General features: G+C 33.6%; 1 protein-coding gene across 12 annotated transcripts in view; it reads left to right on the top strand.

The window, feature by feature from the left end:
* MYO3A (myosin IIIA) overlaps positions 1–25,309 on the top strand; it is a 234,307-nt gene that overhangs the window by 9,317 nt on the left and 199,681 nt on the right. For all 12 annotated transcript variants that reach the window (XR_002477556.2, XR_002477552.2, XM_012450143.3 and 9 more), the window contains 2 exons: positions 7,347–7,531; positions 10,103–10,237. Coding sequence is in view for 10 of the 12 variants with exons in the window: in XM_012450143.3 (XP_012305566.3) it covers positions 7,364–7,531; positions 10,103–10,237 (303 nt within the window). In the remaining 2 variants the exon portion in view is untranslated. The remainder of the gene's footprint in view (positions 1–7,346; positions 7,532–10,102; positions 10,238–25,309) is intronic.

Below are 25,309 nucleotides of genomic sequence, written 5' to 3'. Positions count from 1 at the left end.
TTGCTGCATCAACTTATATGATCATGTGCTTTTTCCCCTTTCTTCTGTTAATATGGTATATTACATTGATTGCTTTTCATATGTTGAATCATTCTTGTATTCTAGAAATAAATCTCCCTTGGTCATGGTGTATGATCCTTTTAATATGCTGTTGAAGTTAGTTTGCCAGTATTTTGTTGAGGATTTTTGCATCAATGTTCATAGAGATATTCAACTGCAGTTTTCTTCTCTTACAGTGCCATTGTCTGGTTTTGGTGTCAGGATAATGCTGGCCTCTTAGAATGAGTTAGGAAGTGTTCCCTCTTTATTTGTGTCCTCTCTCCTAGTAAATCTGCTTAAAAGTTTATCAATTTTGTTGACCTGTTGAAGAATCAACTCACAGTTTTGTTGATTTTCTCTATACTTTTGTTCTCTATTTTATTTATCTATGCTGCATCTTTATTATTCCTACCTTTTGCTACCTTTAGGTTCAATTTGCTCCTCTTCTTCTTGTTCCTCAAAGTGTAAAGTTACATCATTGATTTGATATTTTTCTTTCTTTTTAAATTTAAGCTTTTAGAATAACAAATTTATCTCTTAGCAGTACTTTCACTGCATTCTGTAAGTTTTGCTATGTGGTATTTTTATCTTCATTTGATTCAAGATATTTTCAGTTTTCTTGTAATTTCTTGTATAACTTATTGGTTGTTTAATAGTGTACTGTTTAATTTCTACATATTTGTGGATTTTCCAGTCTTCTAGTTTCATTACATTTTGATCAGAAAGGATGCTTAGCATGTTTCAGTCCCTGTAAATTCATTAAGGCTTGTATTACAGTCTAACACATAGTCTATCCTGAAGAATGTTCCTGTGCACTTGACAAAAAATGTGTATTCTGTCATTATTAGGTGCAGTATTTTATATATGTCTATTAGATCCAATTGGTCTATAGCGTAAATCATGTCCTTTATTTCTGATTTTCTGTCTCATTCTTCTATCCATTATTGTGGATATTGAAGTCTTCTACTATTATTGTAGAGCTATTTTCCCCTTTAGTTCTGTCAGTGTTTGTTCATATATTTTGGAGCTCTGAATTTTAGTGCACATGTTTATAATTGTTATGTCTTCTTGGCAAATTGAACATTTTATCATTATCCCATCTATGGCTTAAAGTCTTTTGTAGATAGCATATAGTTGCATCAGGTATGTTTCTTTCTAAAATTAATTCTGCTGATCTGTTTTTTGATTGAGAGTTTAATACATTTACATTTAAAACACCAGTGGGGAAGAACTTACTATTATCATTTTTTGGTTGTTTTTTGATGTTATAACATTTTTATTACCCATTTCCTCTAATACTTTCTCCCTTTGTATTTAGTGTATATTTTGTAATGACATGTGTTGATTCTTCCCTTTTGTGTGTGTGTGAGTGTGTGTGTGTGTGTGTGTGTGTGTGTGTGTGTGTATACATACACACATTTGGGATGGAGTCTCACTCTGTTGCCCAGGCTGGAGTGCAGTGGCACAATCTCAGTTCACTGCAACCTCCACCTTCCAGGTTCAAGCAATCCTCCTTCCTCAGCCCCTGTAGCAGCTGGGATTACAGGCATGCAGCATCATGCCTGGCTAATTTTTGTATTTTTAGTAGAGATGGGGTTTCACCATGTCAGCCAGGCTGATCTTGAACTCTTAACCTCAGGTGGTCCACCTACCTCGGCCTCCCAAAGTGCTGGGATTAGAGGTGTGAGCCACCACACCCAGCCCCTTTTGTGGATATTTTATAGGTATTTTCTTTGTGGTTGCCATGGGGATTAGATATAACATCCTGAAATTATAGCAACTTATTTTAAACTGATACCAAGTTAACTCAATTGCTTATAAAAATTTGACTCCTTTATAGCTCCCCCCAACATTTTATGTTATTGATGTCACAAATTACATTTTATATATTTTATCCCCACTTAACACAGATTTATCACTACTTTTATGCATTTGTGTTTGAAATTCAAGATAAAAAAAAGTGGCATTAACTAAAATTACAGTGCTACTGGGTTTTATAATTTTCCACATAATTACTTTTACTGGAGAACTTTACATTTTCATAAGACTTCAAAATACTGTCTAGCATCCATTCATTTCAATCTGAAGGGCTCCATTTATCAGTTCTTGTAGGACAGATATTATTGTAATGAACTCTCTCCATTTTTGTTTATCTGGGAACAAAAGTTAATTTTCTCCTCCTTTTTGAAGGATAGTTTATCAGATATAGAATTCTCAGTGGACAGGTTTTTATCTTTTAACACTTTAAATGTCATCCCTCTGCCTTCTGGCTTGCAATATTTCTGCTGAGAAATTCACTGATAATCTAGAGAGTCCCTTGTATGTGATGAGTTGTTTTTCTCTTGCTGCTTTCAAGTTTTCTTTTTTTGTCTTTGTCTTTTGACAGCTTGATTATAATGTTTTGGCATGGGTTTCCTTGGATTTGCCTTGCAATTCACTCAACATCTGGGATTTGTAGATGCATGTCTTTCCTTAAATTTTTGAATTTTTTAGCCATTATTTCTTCAAATAAGCTCTCTTCCCCTTTCTCTTTCTCTTCTTCTTGAATACTCATAATGTATATATTGGTATTGTTGATGGTGTTCTATATGCCCCTTAGGCTCTGTTTATTTTCCTTCATTTTTTTTTTTTGGCCCTTCACATTATAATTACAAGTAATTTGTCTTCAAGTTCAGTGATACTTTCTTCTGCCTATTCAAGTCTGCTATTGAACGGCTTTAATGAGATTTTCAATTCAGTTATTTTTTATATCCAGAATTTCCATTTGATTCTGTTTAATAAATTTATCTGATTTTGTATAGTCTGTCTTATTATAGATACTTTCACATGTTCCCTCTATCTCTATTCTCTGAAAAAAAATTGCATAAAATAGTATTATTTCTTTTAAAAATATTTGATGAAATTGATTGTTGAAATCATCTGAAATTTTTCTATGTATTCTTTTCTATTCGTGTCTTCTTAATATTCACCAAATATTTATGGACTGTCTACTATGTGTCAGACATGGTTTTAAAGTCTTTGAAGTACATCAGTGAAAAAAAACAGGACAAACATTTCAGGCCTCATGAGGATTACATTCTGGTAGTGGAGAAAATAAATTTAAAAAATCATAATTATAGGAAATTATGTAGAGTGTTAGGAAGTGATAAATGTTATCAAAATAGAGCAGGGTAAGTCAGACCAGGAGTTAGGAAGCAGAATGGGATGTAGGAAGTCGGATTGGGATTTTAAGTAAGATGGTTAGGGTAGGACTTATTGGGAGGGTGATGGCTAATGTAAGACTTGAAGGAAGTGAGAATGTGAGCCATGTCAACATCTTGAGAAAGAGCATTCTAGGTAGAGGGAACACAGATAATCCAATGGGGGATCAGCCCTCCTATATTTTAGAATGATCATGAAGCCAATTTGGTTATTTTATTAAAGAAGAATTAAGTGCATGTTTACAAAACAAGCAGAAAAATTGTTGAGATGAATGTGAAGATCCTGAAGTAAGACACATTTTTTATTATATTATGATCATTTTTTCTATCTTTAAAAAAACCCAAAAGCTCAATACATAATAAATCTATTCAAATAGATGAGTATTCATTTTAGAACTTTAGCTTTGTAAGTACCTTTTCAGAATTATGGTAAATACACATATCAAAATATGGTAAATATAAATATTAAAGATAATTATTTGGCTTACATGATCATATAACTAAGAACTTAATTATATGTTTTTAATTTTACAGGCTAGAGAATTACTTTTAATTCTGTGCATGCTAAAGGATTAGGAAAAATACGTGAACTTTCATTTTTATGTCAAATGCAATTTACTGTAGTTATTAGGTAATTAGTTGTTAAGTAGCTATGACATTCTATTTCATTCTTAAAGAATAAACAACTTTGTATGGAAAAAATATAGTTTAGCAGTAAGGAGACTTGATTCTAGTCTAACTCTTGAAATTCTTTAATGTATTATTTTGAAGCAGTCATTTTAAATGTCTTCATTTTACCTATGTGTTGGGAGTTTTGTTTATTTGCTTGATATGAAACATGACTAGGTGTATTCTGTTTTCAAAATGCCTTGTTTTTGTCATTTTGTGATTATTGTTTCATAATGTTTTACAATATATTGATGCACTGCTTTAAATATTTGTCTGATTGAGAACTGTTAAAGAAAAAATTGCACTATAGACAAATTCTTCCTTATTTTTAGTCCACCTCAGATATTTTCCTGATCACTTCAGAATTTTCTCTGAATCTTTTCCTGATCACTTCAGAATTAATTGATTTTCACCTAGGCGATTATAGCACTTTATGCATGTTCTTGTTATCACTTTTTATAATATGTTATAGTTACATGTTTATTAATCTATCCATGAGTTTTCTATCTTTGTATTTTTCAAACTCATCAGAATACTTTGTACATATTTATTGTTCAGTCATTTTTTTCATTGAATTTTTATGTCTGTGTATTGAAAAACCAACAGTTAACTCCTGAGGGTTAATATATCAGAAATGAAGATTGTGTTCAATAATATTACTGCTTGAAAGGCAGTATTCCATGTAATGAATGCTTCTCTTGGTTGACAACTCCTATTTCAGACCTTTAACAAGATTTAATTTGATCTTTTGGTCTAACGTTTATGTTATAGAGATGGCATAAATGCTTATTTGCATGACTCAAGTAGATGTACGAAGTAGTTATTTTGTCACTGATTATGAAATTGTTAAAGAGGATGATTATTACTGATTACCTCTTTGCATTTTGGATCAAAGGCATGAATTTCATAAAGATTAAGTGTTCTAAGAACTATTCAAAAGTATGTTTTTATATAGTAATATAATTTTTAGCAGGCATTCATAGCCGTTTACTAGATAATGTGCCTTTAAGTATAATTAATCAGAATATGCTCTTTATTGTGTTTTGGATTTTCATATTCTTGTCAGTTCTCCCTAAACCTTATTTCTCTTCCTAACTTAAAAAAAAAGTATTTTTTGAAGAACCCTATTTATTCATTTATTCAGCAGCTAGACATTTAACATTTACTGTATGTTCCAGGCACAGAATTAGGCCAAATCTATTATTAGATCTGAAAGTGAACAAGATAGATTAGGTCTCCACTGTCAGAATTAACAATGAACAAATTGTTATAGATTTAAAAAGTAAACAATTTACAAAAACATTTGCCCATTTAGCCAATATTTACTGATTGCCTACCATGTGCTAGGCATTGTTCTGGGAATTGTGGGTACAGTCATAAAATAACAAAGTCCATGCTCTTGTGTAGCTTATATTCTAATGAAAGAATAACAGGATAAGTGGAGAAGGCTAACTTTATGAAGGTTGGTCAGGAAAGGCCTTTCTAGGAAATTGACATTTGAGCTGAGATCTACAGGACAAGAAGGAACCAAAGGAAAAGGCTATTTGAGGACAAACAATTACCCCAGATAGCAATGAACTAATTATGTTTGACACACATTGGTTTGTAGCTTTTAAGGTCAGAATATTAAGGATTATTTATTATTCCTTCCATTTTTCAATTAATTATGAAGTATAGGCATCATTTGTAAAGTTTGATAGGAGAGGGTAAACAGCAAAGAGGGAACAATTTGTGGAGAGACAAATTTGAGGAAAGATATCACTGTGAAATAGTAACTCTAGAGAACAGGGAATATAAAAACAACAAAAGTGCAGTAGGGTTGCTGGGCAGGGTTGAGGGTCTATTTGTAGTTTGTTATCCTGAATTTTCAGTGAAACTAGTCAACATGGTTGTATGGTTTTCTCAGTTATGGGCACAGATGTGAAGATGATGTAGTATTTAACCAGAGTTGTTTTCCCCCTCCAGGAGAATATGATGGAAAAATTAAGGAACAAGAGTGTTGAGGGCATTTGTAAAGACATCACAATAATACAAGGCTTAAAGTCTATCCTGGGGAAGGAGAAATGAGCAGGGAGTGAAAAATTAAGAGGGTTGGTGGGCTTAAAGAAAATTGAGGATCAGTGGATTGGTGATGTGAATACAGCTGAAAGTTATGAGTGTGGCCAGACAAGTGAATTTCATAGGCTAATATGAAATATTAATATATATTGAAAAGAGTGGTTTTGTATAGATAATTGAAAAATATGAGGGCTACTAGAGGTGCTAAGAGCACTTTCCTTTCTTTTATTATTCTCACCCTTTTTTGTAGTTTTATAGAAATGGTGTAATATAATATAGGGAGAATACAGAAAAAAGTATTGTTTGGAAGTCAAGGAAAGGTAAAATGTCCTTTGTAAAGTCACTTGACCTCATTGACCTATTCTTTTAATTAATTGACAAATCAATTAATTATTTCAGCAGTGTGCCAGGTGTTGGGCATACAGTGATGATATCAGATACATAAATGCTATCTGATTTATAATCACAATAACAGTACCAGTGATGATATCAGATAGTGATAATATTGATGATATTAATAAATGACCTCATTGGCCATATGCTTTTAATTAATTAATTAATCAATCATTTTAGCACTGTGCCAGATGCTGGGCATACAGAAATGATGTCAGATAACAGCAGTGCAGAGTGCAGTTGGAGTACCAAGGTGGGGTATGCAACCCAGATGGGGTAGAGAGTAGTCACACTTGGATGAAGTGGTATCCAAGCTGAGATGTGAAAGATAAGTAGGTTCTGGAATTTAGCAAAGAAGCCACAGGCAGATGGGGTCAGGAATAGTATATATTAAGGTCCTCAAGAAGGAAATGCCCTGAGGCATCCAGAGTAGCTGAATCATAGTGTATGAGAGAAGAGGCTGGAACATTAAGGAAAGGCCATATTTTAAAGAACTTGGTAGGTTATGTTAAGGAAATTTCCTCCTAAAGGCCATGTAGAGGACTCATTATCGAGTTTTACATAGAGAAGTGATATAAAACATGATCATTTATAATGTGTAAGATCTGCTTAAATGAGGAAGTTGAATTTTATTATCTTTAAGTTCATTCTAAAATTATTTGATTTGTTGTGATACTTAATATAAAGAAGAAAATCAAAATTATATAAATATATATCTATTTTAATCTAAAAAGAATTAATAGCAATTAATAAGAGACTAGATTGTACATAGAAATAAAGTCCTGCTTACAAAGCATTATTAAACTCGTATTAATGTTTGCAAATGAGAATTGAAATTCAAATTTTTTATGACTCTGAAATATGTTTGGTTACTGTTGAATATTTTCTACCATATCAATGAAAATATTAGCTAATTTCCCATGGTTTTGTGTGTGCCATTTGATATCCTCAGTCAAATGTCAATGAAACTGTACTTCTTATCTCCAGGTATTTAAACCTTTGAGATGTTTCCATTAATTGGAAAAACAATCATCTTTGATAACTTTCCTGATCCTTCTGATACATGGGAAATCACTGAGACAATTGGCAAAGGAACTTACGGGAAAGTTTTTAAAGTATTGAATAAGAAAAATGGCCAAAAAGCAGCAGTCAAAATTCTGGACCCAATTCATGTAAGTCTTATTTTTTTCTTCTAATTAGCTTTATTTTTATCTGTATTAAACGCTTAAAAAGACTGTATTTTATCTTGATTTATTCATCAAAATAGCAGTCTAAAATAGGTTATAATTTAAAAACAAATGTAAAAGAAATGTCTACTTGTTTGATTTTCCAAGTTTCTGTGCTTAATACATGTAATAAGGCACAATAAGTACTTGATGTTGCTTAAATGCATAAGCACACAAAAATTGCTGCTCTCAACAGACAATATTATTGAGGTTGACTCAATATTATTTTAGACATAAAAATTGTAAAGATACAGGGGTCTAGAGATCTTTGTAACAAAGATACAAACTCAGGGGTCTAGAAGTAATCCTAAAATGTCATCTTAACCATATCTTCTTTTTGTCCTGCTTTTATTTAGGCTTCAGAAAGTATTTCTCTTAGACCAAACTAAAGAGGATTTTTTAAAACTTAATTTATTTCAGAGAAGGAAAATTAATTTTCAGGTTTGCTTAAATGTTTCCGAAGCAGACATGGTAAGGATATATAATCAGGGCAAAGTTCCTCATTATGAAAAATTAAATTTCATGTTCAGCTCTGCTGGTCTCATGTGAGGCCACAATGAGGGGGTCCCCATATGCTTTTTTTTTTTTTTTTGGTAGTAGTAATAAGGGAAACTGCCAAACCTTTTCTCTGCTGTAAAGAGCATGAGACTACTGAGATTCTGTTTAGTGTTCATGAGAGCTGGCAGTTTCAGAATATCTTCAGGTTGCTGGGAGACATGTTTCTCTACCATAGCACATGGGTGAACCAGAATGAGCTCAGTAATCACATGCTCCCCAACATCTGTTGAAAACAATTTCTCTGATTAAAGGACTCTTGCACACATGATGGGAACATGTCATGATGGAAATGATGATATGTGTGCAGAGAGAGTATCAGAGCAGTAGGACCTTGTACAGTTCATCTACCAACTGTGGGATGCTGCCAAAGATCTCTGAGTTTCCGTTTGTTCATTTTAGGATTGCTGTTTCTTTTTTTGACAGTTTGTTTCTGCTAAACCCATCATAACTACACTGTTCCATATTACTTTGAGCAGGGGAAAAAGGTAGGGGAGGTTTATTTTAAAGTAATAAATACACTGGAGGAAAAAAAAAAAATGAGACTTAGCATGCCTAGGCTTAACTGGTGCTGAATGTCTTCACATTGTCTTAGAAACTTCTAAACATTTAAACTGAAGGAAGAGAGTCATAAGCTAACTTCTACCAAAGTGACTGTACCTCTTTCCTCTAGCCTTTGCATTAGGGATTCAGGTGTGTGGCAGCAAGAGAAAGAAATTCAGCCCAATCACATTGTCTGACCCCATATCTCTCTCTTTCCCTTCCTTCTTAATGGAGAAGAAAAAATGGCTTATAATCTATGTAACCACTGTTCTTTCATAATTTTCTCATGTATGGTATATCTACAAACCTTATGAGTCATACTTAGTACTATTTAATGAAATATTGATTTCATAACTATAGCAATTTATTCTTTTGCTTTCATTCTTGTCACAGTACGTATATATTTTTCTAAGAATTATTTATTTACTCATCATGTCACAAGTCAAATAAAAAAGATTTATAACCAAGAGATTATAGCATCCAAACATCTTTCAAAGATTAGCTTATTTTAAATTAAAGGAGTTTTACTAATACATATTTTTAATCAGTAATTTTTTTTTTTCAAGAGGGGGTTGAATGAGTAAGATGAGAAGGTAGTAGGCTTGGAGTCTGTATCTGGATTTTAGACCAACCAGCTCTGACTGCAACTTCTCAGGGCTTGACTTTATTCCTTTAAAAATTAGAGCTCATATATAAATTCTACCTCTATGATTCCATAATTCTGTAATAAAACAACATATACATTACATGTCACTATAAAAGCAATATTAATAAGGCTTTCTCTTATTTATTACTCTGTGAAGTGTTTCATTTATGTGATTTTCTAGAAACATGACTAAGTGGCTATCTTTCATTCTTATTGATAAGGTAGCAACCTGTTCTTCTTTTGGTGAACGGACCTTTAGTTCATTAAAGGTTTTGTGCAATCTTTTATAACTTAACTCCATTTTAGTTTTTTGAAAAAGTGGGAATTTATTGTTTGTATGACTGATTTTTGGATAGCTTCTAAATACCCTCTTTTCCGAGGAAACGAAATGAACCAGATTTCCAGTCCTAAAGTTTATTATTTCAGATCAATGGCTTTGCCATTGTAACAAAGTTAATAACACAAAAAAGCAAAATCATCTAGAGTAGCTCTCCATAAATGTTTATTTATAATTGCATATAAAAATAACTTTTTCTTTAACCCTTTCAAAATGTGATTAAAATAACTTGAGATTCACTTGATTAGCATGAAAATCACAATTTCTCCCCTTAAATAACATAATGAGAAATTATAATACGTAATACTAAGGACAGTAAAAACTATTATGACCTTCTTGACAAAGTGAAATTCTATATTTGGTATTCTATAATCTATTTCTTTGAAATTACTCATGTTTTTCTCACAATTCTCTTCTTATGACTTCTTGAAACTAGGATATTGATGAAGAGATTGAAGCAGAATATAACATCTTAAAATCTCTTTCTGACCACCCTAATGTGGTCAGATTCTATGGGATATATTTTAAGAAGGATAAAGTAAATGGAGACAAGCTCTGGTTGGTTCTTGAGGTAAGTGTTTCAGCATTATTTGCATGGGTGGAAACTTACAGTGCTTACTTTGTTTCATATATATGTGATTTTCTAGAAACATGACTAAGTGGCTCATCTTGTTTTTGTTTCATTCTGAAATGACTTATTATACTAGTTATGTAAATTGATACCATATAAACAATTCTGGTAAGTTCCTGACCACAAATGTTGTGCCTAGTTTTGGCCTTGCTCTCTTAAGAGACATATCAGAAAATTGAAGGAAAGCCACAAAGACTATTAAATATTAAAAGGAAATAACTCCACAATAAAAGACTAAAGAAACTGAAACTATTTTTCCCACAGAAAAATAAGTTAAAAGGGATTTCATTATAATATTTATTTATTCATCTATATTTTGTTTTGTTAACATGTGATGAGGCTCTGTGCCAGGTGCTAGGATATAAGAGAAAATTTAATGTTAAGGTGGGGCTTCATTATATAAAAATAGTGAGCTATGATTTTCTTTTTCTGTCTTTATTGAATGCTAATGACTTAAGCTACAGAACCAGGTATTTATATTTATAGGGAAGAAAACTTATTTAAAATGGTGTTGATACCAAGTAAGTTGCCAAAAGGAATCTGTAGAGTCTGCTTTTTCCAATCCTGAAAAAGTTTTCTTACACGTTAGCAATCCTTTCTAAGGCAGGATACTAGCAGGTCCCTCACTAAGGTGACTACCAGTCTCAGAATAATTCCATTTTTCTGATTTTCATTGTATATTATACAAATGAAGTAAACATTATTTCTAATAAAATCTATTAGAAATTTTTGAAGTTGCTTTTATCAAATTCAGGGACAGTAGATACCTTTATTTGACAACTATAACAGCATATATTTATTGTGTTCATTATTATTTTATAAGCATTTGAATATTTTCTTTTTGAATGTTCCATTCCTTTTCCTGAAGTGGCATTGTCTCAGTCCACTTGTACTGCTGTAACAAAAGTTGACACACTGAGTAATTCATAAAGAATAGAAATTTATTCCTTACAGTTTTGGAGGCTGAAAGTCCAAGATCCAGGAACCATCAGGTTCAGTTGTTTGGTGAGGCCTGTTCACCTCCAAGATGGCACCTTGTTGCTATATGCTCTGGAGAGAAGATATGCTGTGTTCTCACATGGCAGAAGGCAGAAGGCAAGAGAGCCCAACACTGTGTGGAGCCTATTTTTAATAAGGATCTTAAAACTCCATTCACAAGAAAGCAGCCCTCATGGCCTAACTACCTCTTAAAAATCCCACCTCTTAATAATATCACATTCACCATTAAGTTTCAACACATGAATTTTGGAGGGGACACAGCCAAAGTGTAATAGGCATAGTAATCATATGTAAATTATATTAAGACTTTATATTCATATTTTTCCATTATGTTTTTTTTTGTTTGTTTTTTGAGACAGAGTCTCGCTCTGTCACTTGGGCTGGAGTGCAATGGCACGATCTCACTGCAACCTCCACCTCCCAGGTTTAAGCAATTCTCCGCCTCAGCCTCTGGAGTAGCTGGGTGCATGCCACCACACTCAGCTAATTTTTTGTATTTTTAGTAAAGACAGGGTTTTACCGTCTTGGCCAGGCTGGTCTGAAACTCCTGATTTGTGACCCACCTGCCTTGGACTCCCAAAGTGCTGGGATTACAGGTGTGAGCCACTGTGCCTGGCATTGTTCTTTTTTTTTTTTTTTTTTTTTTTTTTTGAGGTAGAGTCTTGGTATGTTCCCCAGGCTGGAGTTCAGTGGTGCAATCTCAATGATTGCAACCTCCACTCAGTTCAAGGAATTCTCGAGCCTCAACCTCCTGAGTAGCTGAGATTACAGTCACATGCCACCATGCCCAGCTAATTTTTTTTTTTTTTTTTTTTTTAGTAAAGGCAGTGTTTCACTATGTTGACCAGGCTGGTCTCAAACTCCTGACCTCAAGTGATCTGCCTACCTTGGCCTCCCAAAGTGCTAGGATTAAAGGCATGAGACACTGTGCCTGGCTTCCATAATGGTTTTAAAGTGATTCTACAAATAATAGATGATCATTGCAGAAAATATTTGAAGCTATAAAAAAAATTCTTAACAGTTAACATATTTGTTTCATTTTGTTGTATTTTTTTTCTTTTTTTGTCCTTTTTTAAAATTTTAAGTTCAAGAGTACGCATGCAGGTTTGTTATATAGGTAAACTTGTGTCACAGGGGCTTGTTTTACAGATTATTTTATCACCCAGGTGTGAAGCCTAGTTCCCATTAGTTATTTTTTCCTGATCCTCTCCATCTTCCCACCCTCCACCCTCAGGTAGGCCCCAGTATCTGTTGTTCCTCTCTATTGTCCATGTGTTCTCATGATTTATCTCCCACTTATAAGTGAGAACATGTGACATTTGGTTTTCTGTTCCTGCATTAGTTTGCTAAGGATAATGGCCTCTGGCTTCAACCATATTCCTTCAAAGGACATAATGTCAATCTTTTTTATGGCTGCATAGTATTCTACAATGTATATGTACCACATTTTCTTTATTCAGTCTGCCATTGATGGCATTGATATGGTTTGGCTGTGTCTCCACCCAAATCTCATCTTGAATTCCCATGTGTTGTGGAAGGGACCCAGTAGTAGGTAATTGAATCATGGGGGCAGGACTTTCCCATGATGTTCTAGTGATAGTGAGTAAGTCTCATGAGATCTGATGGTTTTATAAGGGGGAGTTTCCCTCCACAAGCTCTCTCTTTGCCTGTTGCCATCCGTGTAAGATGTGACTTGCTCCTCCTTGCCTCACACCATGATTGTGAGATCTCCCCAGCCATGTGGAACTATAAGACTATTAAACCTCTTTCTTTTGTATATTGTCCAGTCTTGGATATGTCTTTATCAGCAGCATGAAAACGGATTAATACAGCCATTTAGGTTGATTCCATGGTTTTGCTATTGTGTATTGTGCTGCAATGAACATAAACGTGCACATGCATGTATCTTTGCGGTAGAACAATTTCTATTCCTTTGGGTATACACCCAGTAATAGAATAGCTGGGTTGAATGGTAGTTCTGCTTTTAGTTCTTTGAGAAACCATCACACTGTTTTCCACAGTGGCTGAACTAATTTACACTCCTACCAGCAGCATATAAGCATTTTATTTTCTCTGAAACCTCACCAACACCTGTTATTTTTTGACTTTTTACAAATAGCCATTCTGACTGGTGTCTCATTGTGGCTTTGATTTTCATTTCTCTAATAATCAGTGATGTTGAGCTTTTTTCATATGCTATTGGCCACATGTATGTCCTAGTTTGAAAAGTATCTGTTCATGTCCTTTGCCCACTTTTTAATGGGGTTGTTTGTCTTTTCTTCTAAATGTAAGTTCCTTATAGATGCTGGATATTCAACCTTTGTCAGATGCATAATCTGCAAAAATTTTCTCCCATTCTGTAGGTTGTCTGTTTACTCTGTTGATGGTTTCTTTTGCTGTGCAGAAGCTTTTTTTTTTTTTTTTTTTTTTTTTTTTTGAGACAGAGTCTTGCTCTGTCACTCAGGCTATAGTGCAGTGGTGCAATCTCGGCTCACTGCAACCTCTGCCTCCCAGCTTCAAGCAATTCTCCTGCCTCAGCCTCCCAAGTAGGTGGGAATGCAGGCACCTGCCACTATGCCTGACTAATTTTTGTATTATTATTATTATTATTATTATTTTTTTTTTTTTTTTGAGATGGAGTTTCGCTCGTTACCCAGGCTGGAGTGCAATGGCGCGATCTCGGCTCACCGCAACCTCCGCCTCCCGGGTTCAGGCAATTCTCCTGCCTCAGCCTCCTGAGTAGCTGGGATTACAGGCACGCGCCACCATGCCCAGCTAATTTTTTGTATTAGTAGAGACGGGGTTTCACCATGTTGACCAGGATGGTCTTGATCTCTTGACCTAGTGATCCACCCGCCTCGGCCTACCAAAGTGCTGGGATTACAGGCTTGAGCCACCGCGCCCGGCCTTAATTTTTGTATTATTAGTAGAGATGGCATTTCACCATGTTAGCCAGGCTGGTCTCAAACTCCTGACTTCAGGTGATCTGCCTGCCTCGGTCTCCCAAAGTGCTGGGATTACAGGCGTGAGCCACTGCACCCGGCTGCAGAAGCTCTTTAGTTTAATAAGATCTCATTGGTCAATTTTTGCTTTTGTTGGTATTGCTTTTAGAGTCCTTGTCATGAAATCTTTGCTGATTCCTATGTCCAGCATAGATGTGTTGTGATCGCTATACTTAGAAAAGTATGTCATAGCTTCTATACTGCCTCATTTAGTAATCCATGTTCTTAATTTTGGCAAGATTGTTCGTTATACTTTTGGAGCTCTTCAGCTTCCCACTCCAGTTTGAAGAGCTGCCATGTGTCTGACCTCTTTGACATCTCTCTGTTGCCCACCTAGATGGAACCACTGGTTCCTGGATCCCCTGGCCTCCTCTTTCCAAGTTTCCTTCTCTGTTTGGCGCGTCATGTAGTAGTCTGTGCCTGTCCTCGATTACCCGTTTTGCTGATACCACCAAATCTTGAATCCCTCGAGTTCAGTATCAACAGGGAACAAAATTTCGAGTCTCTTAATGTGTGTGTGGGAGGGGAGATGGACTGCTCAGGCAGTTGTTGATATTTTGTATATGGGATAAGAGAGTTTTGAATCCTTTAATTGCAGACTTCCAAATGACCCTGTGCTTTCTGCCCTGTTCCTCTCAACTGCTTCTCCACCTCTTCTATTCCCTGGCACTGTCTGGGTTAATCTGCTTGGGTGACCTCAAAAGAACCACACAGAGTATCTTAGTTTGTGGCTTCCTCTGCGTTGCTAAATCAGTTACCACTTGCTTGTCTGCCTTTCATATTGCAAAATTTATTGAAATGTTTTGCTCAGTGCTCGCCTTTTTTCTGTCCTCTTGTTCTTTGCAGTTATAATTTTTTATTCCTTTACTAACATTTTAATCGAGATTCATGAGTAAGAGGAAATAAATGTATATATTTCATCTGCCACCTTTATGCTCTAGAGACTTTCAAAATGTAAAATAGTATTTTTTAAAACCTTTCATCATCTGATGCTGCATATTATTTTATAAAATTAAGTAACCATGTGTGTCCTTTAAAAATAGACAATTTATCTATGGTTTCAATATTATAGTTGACCCTTAATCAACAAGAGGTTAGGAATGACAATCTCCCATGCACTGAAAAATTGGAGTATAACTTTTGACTCCCCTAAAACTTAACTATTAATAGCTTACTGTTTACCAGAAGCCTTACTGATAACATAAGCAGTCAATTAATACATATTTTATGTTATATGTATTATATACTATTTTCTTACAATAAAATAAGCTACAGAAAAGAAAAGGAAGAGAAAATATATTTACTATTCATTAAGTGGAAGTGGATCATCATAAAGGTCTTCATCCTCCTCATCCTCACATTGAATAGGCTGAGGAAGAAAATTAACACAGTTCAAACCCTTGTTGTTCAAGGATCAACTGCATGTTTTATTTCTCTAGTTTAAGATAGCTTTATATTTTTAGCGAAATCACATAGCAAAGCTAACCTTTTACTAATCTAAACTTAGTTACAAAATAATAGAAAATAAATTATGAACCTAAACCATTTTGCTTTGCATTTACATTACAATAATTTTAGAGTTTAATTCTTGTTTGTGTTTGGATATTTGAAAAGTACTGCTGTGCAAAATCCTTGATGTAATCTTGAATACAATTTTTTTATATCCTTCAAAACATTTTCAATAATGCCTTTTTAATTTTTCTTTCATGTATAGAATCATTGGCAGATGTGCATTTAAGTGGAGATTCAGGTATTCTGTCTAATATAGGCCTAAATGGACAACAAAATGAGGTATAATTCTTTTCCCAAAGCTTAAAAATATTGAATGAGGTCATTCATTGTAGTTATGCTTATTAAATCCCTATCTTAGTATCTTGGCATTTCTGAGTATTATCATCTAGAATTAGGTGACAGAAACTCCTGATCTTATTTAAATGTTTTTTGAGAGAGCAGATTGATTAAAATGAGTTAGATTGATTAAAATGATTTGGGAATATCCAGTATAAGTAAAGCAGCATCCAGATATAATGAATCAGTAGACTCATAACAATTTCTTTGAATTTTGTCCTTATAATTTATTATCAGATGAAGACATTGAAAATTCTCTAAATGGCTTAGGGAAAAAAAGAATAAATTCAGTTTACTAAAATGGTCTTTCCAAAATCTGATCTACTTGAACTTACAAAGTAGGGGGAAAGAAAACAGTCTAAGGAAAGCAAGAAGTTGGCAAACTGTACATAAGATAATTGATTTGCATATGTAAATTAAACTAATCACATATACACATAAGTGGGTAGATGTACAATTACCTAATTTATAAACATGAATGGTGCAGGTGCTGCTTTAGAGGCACTTTCAGAAAATTGGCTTGTGGCATCAATACTTTGTACTACAACATGACTGCTAATTATACCTCTTACTGTAATAAAGTCCATATAAATTATTTTGCATGAGGATACCAAAAGAGGGGCAGTGGCTATGATGTTACCCAGAGAGTCATGTTAACAATGCCAGGCTTTTAATGTGAATCTACATAAAGAATGTGTGTACTGGAGTGGGTGTATCAGAGCAATGAGTGACTGTCTTCATTCTAAACCTGGTGTGCGTGGATGGCCATACTAGCCTAGAGAAACTCCTGCGAGATGCTTTTCACAATGAAAAATCATTTAAATTATATTTCAATCCAGAATTAAAATCCTGGAGTTATTTTCATCTTAATTCTCTGCATGTTTATTTTTAGAATCTAAATGGTGCCCAGGTTTAGTAAAAGGGCACTAATTGCTGGTCCTCTAAAATTCCAGTATTATACTCGCATGAAGTTTTATGCTGTGGAAACTAATTTAGTTTTTTATAGAACATGTATAGGGATTTTTGTTGTCACTCAATATTTTAGGTTTTTCTAATGATGTAGACATAAAGTGAGAACCAATGTTTTCTGTTTGTTTCTACTTATGCCTCATTTTGAAATACCTTATGTATATTCCTTTCTGCCTGTTGCTACCACATCTCTTGACTGACTTGTTTAGTGAGATGTAAATACCTCTTTGGACTTTGTACTCCCTTTAACCCCTAGTACTCACTGTTGAGGATCAGTATCAAGGGTGGAGGGGAGCTGGGAAGATGAGGGCTGGGTTAGGATTCTTCAAATGCTTCCTTCCTGAACTGAGAGGCCATAAAAGAAAGTTAGAATTGAGTTAAATCAGTCTCATATAAGGCATTTGGTATTGATGGACACAAGCAGGAGAAGTGAGATTTAACTCTAATTTTCCCCTTCTTGGTTGGATGAACAACCACATTTTAAGTAAGGAAGGAAATCTGGACTTCTCTCACAGGAGCTGTTTAGTGTGCCTTCAGCCATAATGGAGCCAAAATTCAGAGTTAGGACATCTTTCTATTAAAATACCCTTTCCCTCATAATCTAATCTTAGCTATAATTGCTCCTTTCACAGTGGTGCTACAGTCTGCTTTCTATTATTCATTTGAATTGGTCCTGATTTGTTCATTCTTAATAGTGACATTGCTTTTTCTCATTGCTCCCCAATTATAGCAATTTTTCTCTTTGAAATTATATCCTTTTCAGGAGACTAAAGACTGCCAATTACAGGTGGTATTTCAAAGCACAAAAATTCAGTAAATAGTCATAAAGCCTCTCAAATGCACATTTTCAGTCATCAGAGTGGTTTTTATAGACATAAATACTACTTTCATGTGTCATGCATTATTGGTTATTCTGTTTTTATACTTACATCTACTTAGTAATATCAGGCCTGCCATAAGGAAAGGGAACATGGGATGATAGAAAGACGGTAAGTTAGAATGAATGTGAGCTTTCTATTTGTTCAGCTATTAACCCTTTAATGCTACTGCCCTGGAGATAACATGTACACAGAAGGGAATATAAAGCCTTTGTAGACCTGTATATTTCTGAAGGGTCAGGAGAAACAGGGCAGGAGTGAGAAGCTGGGCTGTTGAGTTCCTTAGACAGCACAGAACTGTTCCTTCTTCCCTTTGGCAGTTCACAATTGCAGTGCAGTAGCAGACTCACAGTGTGATTCCTTTCATATTTTTAAGGCTGGAACCACTATTCCCAGCTCTCATATAAAAGGCTATTATTTGGTGTACTTGCAATAGAACAGACAGCCAGTTACCTAGAGCTGTTTCATTTTTTGTTTGTTTGTTTAAAGGGGAAGATAGCAAAACAGTCTAAAGGTACTTCTTTATTCTCTTCTAACCTAGGAAATATATAAATAATATATATAACTCTTATATATCTTTCTTTCCTAATTGTACTTCAGTGCTGGCAAAAGCATCTTCTTTGAATAGGCATTCACATTTATAGTATTACTTCAGAGATAAGAAAATATGAGATGACCAGTGATGTCTTGCTATTTAATAAATTAATAGATTTTTTATTGTACACATTAAAATACTTCTTCTGGTAAGTTATTTTCTCTGTTATCATAGATTTCTTGTTGATTGCATTACCACTATGTTATTGTGTTTTCCCTAGATTTTTAAAGCATTTAAGGGTGAAGAAAGTGTTCTATATTTTGATTTAGTGGTTACATGATTGTATGCAATTACTAAAATAGATCAAACGGTATACCTAAAAGAGCCAATTATATTATATGCCAATAATACCTTTAAAATATTTCTAGTTTACATATTAGAAAAGGAATGTGAAAATTTTACACACTACAAAAGTAAACATTAGAAAATGTCTATTACGTGATAGTGCCAGTTTTTATTAATATTTTATTGGAATCCAGAATTTGGTATATTAATATATTTTATTGAAATTAAAATGAATATGTCACACTTTGCATGTAAAACAAACAAGCAAAAAGAAAACTAATGAAAATTCATTAGCTTTGTCCTCTGCTTTTTAACATTTTGTTGTTTCTATTTATATCTTATTGTGCTATGTCTTGAAAAGTTGTTGTAGTTATTATTTTTGATTAGTTCATCATTTGGTCTTTCTACATATGATAAGAGTAGTTTACACACCACAGTCACAGTGTTGTAATATTCTCTGTTTCTCTGTATACTACTATTACCAGTAAGTTTTGTACCATCAGGTGATTATTTATTGCTCATTAATGTTGTTTTCTTCCTGACTGAAGAACTTCCTTTAGCATTTCTTGTAGAACAGGTTTGGTATTGATGAAATCCTTCAACTTTTGTTTGTCTGGCAAAGTCTTTATTTCTCCTTCACATTTGAAGCATATTTTCACTAGATGTACTATTCTAAGGTTAAAGTGTTTGTTTTTTTCCTTCAGCACTTTAAATATGTCATGCCACTCTCTCCTGGCCCATAAGGTTTCCACTGAAAAGTTCCTGCCAGAAGTATTTAACCTCATTGAATGCTATGTATTTCTTTTCTCTTGCTGCTTTTAGGATCCTTTCTTTATCCCTGGACCTTTGGAAGTTTGATTATTAAATGCCTTGAGGTAGTCTTCTTTGGGTTAAATCTGCTTGGTGTTCTATAACACTTGCACTTGGATATTGATATCTATCTTTAGGTTTAGGAAGTTCTCTGTTATTCATTTGAATAAACATTCTACACCTGTCTCTCTACCGCCTCTTAAAGACCAATTACTCTTAGATTTGCCCTTTTGAGGCTAATTTTTAGGCTATTTTCTTTTGAGGTGTGCTTCATTACTTTTTATTCTTTTTTCTTTTGTCTCCTCTGACCTCATGTGGTCCTGCTCCATCCCACCCAGGATATGAATTATTTTCTTGTACAGCATATCTGTTGTATATGCTATCTGTACATTAGTCACTTAGTAGCCATCTGGGTTATCAGATTGTCATAGGATTGCAGTGCTCATATTCAAGTAACCCTTATTTTACTTAATAATGGCCCCAGAATGCAAGAGTGGTGTTGCTGGAATGTTGTTATAATTGTTCCATTTTACTAGTGGTTATCATCGCTTATTATACCTAGTTTATAAGTTAAACTTTATCGTAGGATATCTGTATAGCAAAAAGCATAGTATATATAGGGTGCAATACTATCTGTGGTTTTGGGTATCCACTGAAGGTCTTGAAACATATAATCCGTGGATAATGGGGGACTAGTGTATGCAATTAAAGTGTCTTATATGTGAAGTGGTATATTATTTTAAGGTAGATCGTAATAAGTTAAAGATGCATATTGTAAACCCTAAAGCAACCAGTAAAAAGTAAAATGAGAAAGTATAGCTAATAAGCTAGTGGAGGACAAAATGGAATACTAAAAATATTCAAACCCAAGGAAAATAGGAAAAGAGAACAAAGAAAAGACAAATAAGAACAAATAGAACAATGTGGTAAGCTTAAACCCAGTTGTATTTATAATTACATTTAGCATATATGATTTAGACTATATAATTCAAAGGCAGAAATTATAAGACTGGATTGTAATACTCAACTACAAACACAGTTTAAATAGAAAGATACAGATTGATTGAAAGCAAAGACATAAAAAAGCTGCACCATGAAAACATTTATTTTATACAAATTGGAATGGCTATTTTAAGATAAGGTAACTTCAAGACAAGCAATATAATCAGAGACAGATGACATTTCATAATGACAAGAAGTTCAACACGTCAAGAGGAGAAAACACTTTTAGGTTTGTGTGTGCTTAATAACAAAGCTTTAAAATTATATGAATCAAATACTAAGAGAAATGGAAAAACAAATAGTCATATCCTCAATATTAAATGGATATTTCAAAGTCATTTCTTCAGTAATTTAAAAAAACAAGTAGAAAATTATTTGAGAATACATAAAACTTGAATATTCTGGACCATAAGACAAGTATCAGCAAATTTAAAAGAGTCAAAATCATGAAAGTATATTATCTGACCACAATGGAATTCAATTAAAATCAGTAAAATAAAAATATTAGAAAAACTATCAAATACCTGGGAATTAGATCACATACCTCAAAAATAAACTTTAGGTCAGAGAGGAAATCAAAAGAAAAATGTGAAAATATTTTGAATGGAATAATGGAACTGCAACATAACAAATTTGTAGAATGCATTTAAGCAGTGTCTAGAAGGGCATTTGCACCTCCCTGTAATGTATATTAGAAAAAAAAAGATTTAATATCAACTATATAGGATTTTTGCATTAAGAAGTTAATAAAATTGAAGCAAATTAAACCCAATATCACCTAAATAAGTAATAGAGATAATAGTAGAAATCACTTAAATAAAAAATAAAAATAATAGGGAGAATGAAAGGAAGAGTTGGCTCTTAGTAAAGGTTAATAATAAACTTGATAAATCCCTCTTTAGACAGATCCAGAAAAAAGTAAGAAAATACATATTATTTATATTAAGTATCAAAAGGGGAAATTATTATTGAATTTATAGACATTCAAATGATATTATTGAGATAGTATACACAACTGAATATTGATAAGTTTGGTAATTTAGTGTCTTGTGTCTCTCTAGAAAGACACGAGTTGTATAACTGACATGAGAAGAAATAGAGAACACAAATAGTTTATATTACTGAAAAAAAGTTTAATAATTAAAACCCTTTCCACAAAGAAAATACCAAGCCCAATGACTTCATTGGTGAATTCTATCAAATATTTATACTAACTTAATTAATTCTAGAGAGATGTAGAAATGTTATTGCTATAGCTCTATTCCCTTTTCCTCATTTTTATGTTGTATTATTGTTCTATATATTATATCAATAAATAGTACAACAGTGCATTTTTATTGTTTATGTATTTTTTGTATTTTAAAGAAAGGGAGAGAAGAAAGAGCAAGTATTTAATTATAGTTTGTTATCATTCTTATTTAATTTTTTTGGTTCTTTTAGTTTGTTCCTATGAATCTGAGCTACTGCCTGGTGTGATTATTTCAATATGGCTTTGCTCCAGCCCACCTCTTTTATGCTATTGTTAAATATGTCACATTTCTATATATGGTAGGCCCAACAATACAATTATATGCCTAATGTTTTATACAATTGCTTTTTAAGTAAGTTAAAAGAAAAAGGAAGAAATATGCATTTACAGTATAATCTTTGTCTCTAATAAAATAATTACCATTACTAGTGCTCTTTGTTTTCTTGTGTAGATCCAGATCTCTATGTGAGATCACTTACTTTCATTCTAAAAAATTTTCTTTAGTATTTATGATAAGATGGTTCTGCTAGCAATGAATTCCATCAGTTTTGTTTACCTGGATATGTCTTTATTTTCCCTTTATTTTTGAGAGTTTTGCTGAGTATTATAGTCTTAGTGAGGTATTTTTTCCTTAAGCACCTTGAATATATCATCTCTCTGCCTTCTGGCCTACATAGTTTCTGATAAGAAGTCAGTTGTTAACATTATTAGTTCCCTAATATGTGACAATTCATTTTTCTTCTGCTAATTTTAAGATTTTCCTTTTATTATAGGCTTTCAGCCTTTTTACTACTGTGTGACTGGCTGTGGACCTCTTTGCATTTATCTTTTTTTTTTTGAAGACAGAGTCTTATCTGTCACCCAGGGTGGAGTGCAATGGTGTGACCGCAGCTCACTGCAACCTCTGCCTTCCGGATTCAAGCAATTCTCCTGCCTCAGCCTCCCAAGTAGCTGGGACTACATGCACTTATCTTATTTGAGTTCATTGAGTTACCTGGATGTATAAATGAATGCTTTTCGTTAAATTTGAAAATGTTCAGCCATTATTTCTTCAAAGATTTGTCTTCTGCTGCTTGTCTTCTCTCCTATCTTCTCATACTGCCATTATATGTATGCTTATATTTCTCTGAGACTGTTCATTTACCTTCATTCCTTCTTCTTTTTTTAATATTTCATAATCCCAATTCAAATCTGTTGAGTCCCTCTAGTGAAATTTTTGTTTTCATTATTGTGCTTTTTACATCCATAATTTTCACTTGGTTCTTTTTTTATGAGTGATGAGTGTTCTTTTGATTGATATTCCATATTTGATCAGATGTTATCATCAAACCTTTCTTTGCTACTTTAAGCATGATTTCCTTTAGTTCTTTAAACATATTTATTTATTTTGCTTTGGAATATTTGTCTACTAAGTCCAATATGTGGGCCTGCTCACAAGCCCTTCTTTTTTTCATGTGTGTGAATGATATTTTCCTGTTTCTTTGCATGTCTTATCTATTTCTTTTTCGTTGAGAACTGGATATTTCAGAACATATATTTAAAGTATTACAAGAAGTCTTCATACTAAGTCCCCTGAGTGGGGAACTTGTTGTTTGCCTGTTTGTTTAGTGACTTGGCTGAACTATTTTAGTGAAATCTATTTTCCCCATAGTATGAAGCCTTTGATGTCACACTCCAGCAAGCACAGCCTAGGGCATATGCACAATCACTCTGGAATGGCAGTGGTTTTAACAGGGCTTTTCTTTGACTGTCTCATTCCCTGGTCTTCCTATTAAGCTGTCTGCTTCTGTTGATGTCACCCCCAGTTATTAGACTCCACTGATTGTCAGCTGATTCCTCTGTTGTTTCCATCAGTGTCCTGGGGCATGAATTGTTTCAAAATCTGATTCAATTAAGTTGCAGTCTCCTTACAGGAGTACTTTTTGTGGCTAGCTCTGAGGTTTATTTTTATTACAGGAGAGTTCTTCTTAGCTGTTTCTTTTTTTAAATTCTATTTGCTAATTTTGTGAAGAATGTCAATGGTAGTTTGATAGGAATAGCATTGAATCTAAATTATTTTGGGCAGTTTGGCCATTTTCATGATATTGATTTCTATCCATGAAGATGAAATATTTTTCCATTTGTTTGTGTCCTCTCTTATTTCCTTGAGCAGTGGTTTGTAGTTCTCCTTGAAGAGATCCTTCGCATCCTTGTTAGGTGTATTCCTAGGTATTTTATTCTAATTGTAGCAATCAGGAATGGGAATTCATTCATAATTTGGCACTTGCTTGTCTATTGTTGGTGTATAAGAATGCTTGTGATTTTTGCACATCAATTTTGTATCCTAAGACTTTGCTGAAGTTGTTTATCAGCTTAAGGAGTTTTTGGACTGAGACGATGGGGTTTTCTAAATATAGAATCATGTCATCTGCAAACAGAGACAATTTGACTTCCTCTCTTCTATTAAATATGCTTTATTTCTTTCTCTTGCCTGATTGCCTTGGCCAGAAATTCCAATACTATGTTGAATAGCAGTGGTGAGAGAGGGCATCCTTGTCATGTGCTGGTTTTCAAAGGGAATGCTTCCAGCTTTAGCCCATTCAGTATGATATTGGCTATTGGTTTGTCATAAATGGCTCTCATTTTTTTTATATATGTTCCATCAATACCTAGTTTATTGAGAGTTTTTAACATGAGGGGATGTTGAGTTTACAGTAACTGAAACAGCACGGTATGGGTATCAAAACAGACACATAGAACAATGGAACAGAACAGAGACCTAAGAAGTAGCACCACATATCTACAACCATCTGATCTTTGACAAATCTGACAAAAACAATCAATAGGGAAAGGATTCCCTATTGAATAAATGGTGCTTGGACAAATGGTAGCCATATGCAGTAAATGGAAACGATCCCTTCCTTACACCTTATACAAAAATTAATGCAAGATGAATTAAAGACTTAAATGTAAAACCAAAAAACATAAAAACCTTAGAAAAAAACCTAGGCAATACCATTCAGGACATAGGCATGGGCAAAGATTTCATGATGAAAACACCAAAAGCAATTGCAACAAAAACCAAAATCGACAAATGGGATCTAATTAAACTAAAGAGCTTCTGCACAACAAAATAAACTATCATCAGAGTGAACAGGCAACTTACAGAATGGGAGAAAAGTTTTGCAATCTACCCACCCAACAAAGGACTAATATCCGAAATCTACATGAAACTTAAACAAATTTACAAACAAAAACAAAAACTGTCAAAAAGTGGGCAAAGGATATGAAAAGTACTTCGAAAAAGAAGAAATTTATGTGGCCAAGAAACATGAAAAAAAGCTCAACATCTCTGATCACTAGAGGAATGTAAATCAAAACCATAATGAGATACCA

Source organism: Aotus nancymaae, unplaced genomic scaffold, assembly GCF_030222135.1.
Source record: "Aotus nancymaae isolate 86718 unplaced genomic scaffold, 86718_ANA_hifiasm-v0.15.2.pri h1tg000077l, whole genome shotgun sequence".
NCBI lineage: Eukaryota > Metazoa > Chordata > Mammalia > Primates > Aotidae > Aotus > Aotus nancymaae.
This window is presented reverse-complemented; position numbering and strand designations above follow the sequence as displayed.